Source organism: Diplotaxodon limnothrissa, linkage group LG9, assembly GCF_057381915.1.
Source record: "Diplotaxodon limnothrissa isolate DT_005_m linkage group LG9, D_limnothrissa_male_GT1.1, whole genome shotgun sequence".
Lineage (NCBI taxonomy): Eukaryota > Metazoa > Chordata > Actinopteri > Cichliformes > Cichlidae > Diplotaxodon > Diplotaxodon limnothrissa.
Window position 1 is genome coordinate 33,119,745 of NC_140604.1, and position 5,220 is coordinate 33,124,964.

General features: G+C 43.1%; 1 protein-coding gene across 1 annotated transcript; it reads left to right on the forward strand.

The window, feature by feature from the left end:
- On the forward strand, positions 1 to 1,983 carry LOC146625933 (caspase recruitment domain-containing protein 8-like). The gene has a single exon (XM_085362530.1). The coding sequence runs from the start codon at positions 1 to 3 to the stop codon at positions 1,981 to 1,983; it is 1,983 nt and encodes a 660-aa protein (XP_085218656.1).
- The last annotated feature ends 3,237 nt before the right edge of the window (positions 1,984 to 5,220 follow it).

Consider the following 5,220-nt stretch of genomic DNA (forward strand, 5'->3'; position numbering starts at 1 on the left):
ATGAAGTGTTTATTTAAGAACAGACACTTAAAGGAGAAAAAGAGAGAAATCACTAAAGTTAGAGATGATCCAATAAGTGAAGGAAAAACAGAAGAAGACACAAATTATGCATTTAAGTCACATGATGAAGAAGGTGAGGAGGATGTAAGAGCAGGTTGGTACTTCTTTCTCAGAAGGCTCTCCTGTAGGACATACTGCATCAGTGATGAAAACATCAGAACACAGCTGAACACAGACGACGACAATGATGATGATGGTGTCTGCTACAGGAGTACTTCACTACCTAAAGAAAAAAAGATTTCAGCTTATAAACATCGATTCAAGAGTTTACATTTTAAGTTGAAGAAGTCAGACAGAAAGGAGAACCGTAAACCTTTAAGCCACAATCCTTCCCCATCACGGGAGCCGGCAATTGTTTGTAAGGAGCTCAAAGTGGAAGACAGTGATTTTAGACAGTTTAATTTGTCTGTTACTGTTGTTTTTCATGAGATGGAAGATTCACAAGAGGAACAAAACACATCTCACCAGTATACTGAAGGTAAATGTGGTGAAATTAAGTTTGGCTCCACAGACCTGATGGGCAAGACTTCATCACCCTGTAAATCCACTGGGTTGCCTAAACACATAAGTGAAGGAACAATTAAAGAAGATGGTTGCAGAGTTTCTTCTCCATGGATAAAAAACAAGTCAAGAGAAACGGATCCTCCTGTCATGACTAAGAACATGTCATCAACCAATACGCTTTCACACAGTTCTCGTGTACAGTTCTCCTCCACAGATTCCTGCTGCTTGACTCGTTCTCACAGCCTGTCTTCACTGACCAAAACACCAATCAAGAACTTGATGCAAGCAGCAAGCTTACCTGACATGAGGTTAAAGGGGTTTACACCTGGCATTACTGCTGATGAGTTTGATGATGAAACCTACCTGTTCCAGTGCTCCAGTGCAGGCCTGTACCAGTGCAGTGTGACCGGCCTGGTGTTTGTCATGCAGGCAGAAGGAGACGTGGTTTACAGGACTGTCCCTTGGAACAAGAGGCTGCTGGCCCAACACCACAAGAAGCCTGCAGGACCCCTGTTTGACATCAAATGTCAGCAGCAGTCTGTGTGTCAGCTTCATCTCCCACACTGTGAGCTCATCTCCACAGGTGGAGGTCAGTTCTTGCAGGTCGCTCATGTGAATGATGAGGGTATCGAGTTTATTAACCCCCACAAGATAACAGAAAGTCATGCTTTTATAAACATCACAGGGTTTTCTGGTTATGGTAATGTGAAGGATGAAGACTCTCCCCCTGACCCAGTCCAAGCTTTGGTTCTGCTCTTCTACAAACCCCCAGTTGATCCTGATCTCAGATCTGTCCTCAGTGTGTTCATGCTGCCACGAAATATTGTGTTCAGCAAAATTCTGCGTAACAGGAAGACGTCAGACAAAACTGAGAGATACATAGAGACATCATCTCACTGTAAACTGCACCCAAAGCAGGTTTACACTCTGGTCACTGATCCTGAGCATGACCTGATTAAAGTTCAACCCAAAGAAGCTGATTTTGATGAGGAGCACCATGAAAGCTACTTCCCATCATTTCAGGTAGTCTTAAAAAAAATCCTCACGGATATTAACCTGAGTCTGGGAGACAAGAGCAGCTCCAGCTGTGTTTGGGAAAGAGAGGTTTGTCTGTTGCCCAGCGGAGGGAAAACTGATACTTTGGACACTGATCCAATAAAGAGACTATCAGCTCTACGTAGCTGCTTCATCAAAAGTATATCAGGACCTGTTCTCAGCAGTCTGATGGACAAACTGCTGGATGAAAAGGTCCTAACTGATGCTGAGATGGAGGAAGCAGACGTCATACAAAACAGAAGTGACAGAGCTCGCTTTGTTATCGACACTGTGAGGAAGAAAGGTGAAGCTGCCAGTTCACAGATGATTGAGTTTCTGTGTGAGCTTGACCCCTTCCTCTGTGAATATCTTGGGTTGGTCTGACGCATCCATGTGAACAGACAGTAAGAATAATTACATTTATGACGCATTTCTCTAGTGTGTGTCATGCAACCTTTTTTTAAATTATTTTTATTACCATTGTCTGAATGGATTTTAATGTAACTTAAAGTATGAAACTCTAACAGCTTGTGAACTGATTTCAGTACTTTTTCATGAATAGTTATTATTAATTATTATTACATGCATACAGATGAATCCATACAGAAGTATCTGTATGGATATGTCTCATGTATATGTGTTTCTGAATTTTTCATGAAGACAAACAGCAGCATGTTGCTTTGTCTTTAATTATTTGCTTTTATTTTTTTGTATATACAGAGCTGTTTAAAACATAAGGATTTTTTTTTATGATTGAATGTGAATCAGTTTTTTCTGTCAGGTATTTATTTAACCATGAGTTTTCTTGTACTTTTCATTGTGGACTAATTTCTACGGTTTTTTTCTTTGTTTGAAAAATCTAAAAGATGCAATGTCTCATCTTATTTTTTCTCCAGAGTTCCTCGGTGCATTTCTGCAGCTCTGATAAAACAGTGATGCCAAATGTGACTTATGAATATATAAACAGCTCTATGAAAATTATGCACCCACTACTGCCGTGTTCAATTTGTCATTCATTTTTATTTATTCAACCTTAAAACCTTGCACAAACCCCTTTTTAAATCTTATATAATCAACTTGTAATTCAATTTTTTGTGCTTTATATCATATCATATAGATGCTCTATCAGCTTGACTGCGAAAACTTTGAGCGCTCACTGCTCACATTTAAATTTCAGTAATGACACAGGCTCTGCTTACCTTCATTTTGAAGGCCTTCTGTGAGCGTGAGTTGTCTGCAGTTCTGGTATCTGACAGCAAATCTGTGAGGAGCCTTTCCAATTCTTCTTTCTCCCTCTTGCAGCCAAAAAACTCACACAGGGAGACCAATTTGTCAAGCCCCGGGACGTTGGGCTAGCGATTTTTTCAGTCGGGCTACCAAAATCTATCTCTTCCCTGCCCGTCGGGCTGTCATAGGAAGGAAAAATATATGTCAATGCTTTTGCATTCTTTCGGAAATGTAGCTGGGTAATTATGTCATTGGCATCGGTGAGCCACTGTCAATATGTGACATATTGAAATCGCGTTTGAATTTGCGCTTGGTTTTTGCTTTCACTTTGCAATTGTGCGAACTGTGTATAGAGAGCGACAGCACTGATTGGTGAGTGATGATAATTTGTGCACCAATTCCTCTGACATCGTCTTATTAATCGTTAGCTTACTATGCAAACATGACAAGTGAAATCTCCCACAGCTTAAACATGTGAGAGGTTGATCGCGCAGAGAATCGCTGAGCTTATGTGAGTGCGCGTGTAAAAGCAGCAGGATATATATTTTAGTTCTGCTGAGCCAAACAAGACAGGTCAGGGTGAAGAAGTGACAGCCAAAGAAAAGCTTACCACAAAACGGAGAAGTTATGACAAATCAGACTATGAGGCAAAAAGAAAGTGCAGCTTTATGGTTTCATGGACAAAATAATTTCTGTGGCTGCAATATGACGAGCTAAATAACCAGGGCTGCACATAAGTGGTCCGCAGGTGCGCATTCGCTGTCAAAATAAAAAACGCGCACAAGATATGAAGTTGCAACAACGTGTTTGCGTACATAAGATTTTCAGGAGGAGGACAGACATTTGTTTAGAACTCTTAAAGATGTCGAAGAAGCTCCTTTAAGCAATTACTGTGATGTTCCTCCACCTCCAAAGAAATGTCAGAAGTCCGAACCACAAAAGAAGCGCGTATTCTCGGAAAAGTAGTTGCAGGAGGTGAGCTGGCTTCAAACAAATGATGAACGCACAGAGATGTGGTGCAGAATGTGCCGTGAAAATTTAATAAATGACAAATTAAAAAGGCATGAACATTTTTTTTGTATCGAAAAAATATCGAACCGTGAATTTTGTGTATCGTTGCACCCCTAATATATATATATATATATATATATAAGCAGCTGGATAGCGTAGTGGTTAAACTACACGCCTTTGGAACAGAGGATCGCAAGTTCGATTCCTGCCTGGGGCGTCTGTATCCAGTAAGGGTCCTAAGGCTAGACCCCCTATGCTAAGCAAGCCTACCGCAGACATGAGCGAGACAGATAAATATATATATATATATATATATAAAAACACCCTGCGGGCGGTTTATCCTTCAAGCTCGGGTCCTCTACCAGAGGCCTGGGAGCTTGAGGGTCCTGCGCAGTATCTTAGCTGTTCCCAGGACTGCGCTCTTCTGGACAGAGATCTCTGATGTTATTCCTGGGATCTGCTGGAGCCACTCGCCTAGCTTGGGAGTCACCGCACCTAGTGCTCCGATTACCACGGGGACCACCATTACCTTCACCCTCCACATCCTCTCGAGCTCTTCTCTGAGCCCTTGGTATTTCTCCAGCTTCTCGTGTTCCTTCTTCCTGATATTGCTGTCATTCGGAACCGCTACATCGATCACTACGGCCGTCTTCTTCTGTTTGTCTACCACCACTATGTCCGGTTGGTTAGCCACCACCATTTTGTCCGTCTGTATCTGGAAGTCCCACAGGATCTTAGCTCGGTCATTCTCCACCACCCTTGGGGGCATCTCCCATTTTGACCTCGGGACTTCCAGGTTATACTCGGCACAGATGTTCCTGTACACTATGCCGGCCACTTGGTTATGGCGTTCCATTTATGCCTTGCCTGCTAGCATCTTGCACCCTGCTGTTATGTGCTGGATTGTCTCTGGGGCATCTTTACACAGCCTGCACCTGGGGTCTTGCCTGGTGTGATAGACCTCAGCCTCTATGGATCTTGTACTCAGAGCTTGTTCTTGTGCTGCCATGATTAGTGCCTCTGTGCTGTCTTTCAGTCCAGCTTTGTCCAGCCACTGGTAGGATTTCTGGATATCAGCCACCTCCTCTATCTGCCGGTGGTACATACCGTGCAGGGGCCTGTCCTTCCATGATGGTTCCTTGTCTCCCTCCTCTTTCTTGGGTTTCTGCTGCCTGAGGTATTCACTGAGCACTCGGTCAGTTGGGGCCATCTTCCCAATGTATTCTTGGATGTTCGTTGTCTCATCCTGGACTGTGGTGCTGACACTCACCAGTCCCCAGCCCCCTTCCTTCCGCTTAGTGTACAGCCTCAGGGTGCTGGATTTGGGGTGAAACCCTCCATGCATGGTCAGGAGCTTTCTTGTCTTTATGTCAGTGGCTTCTA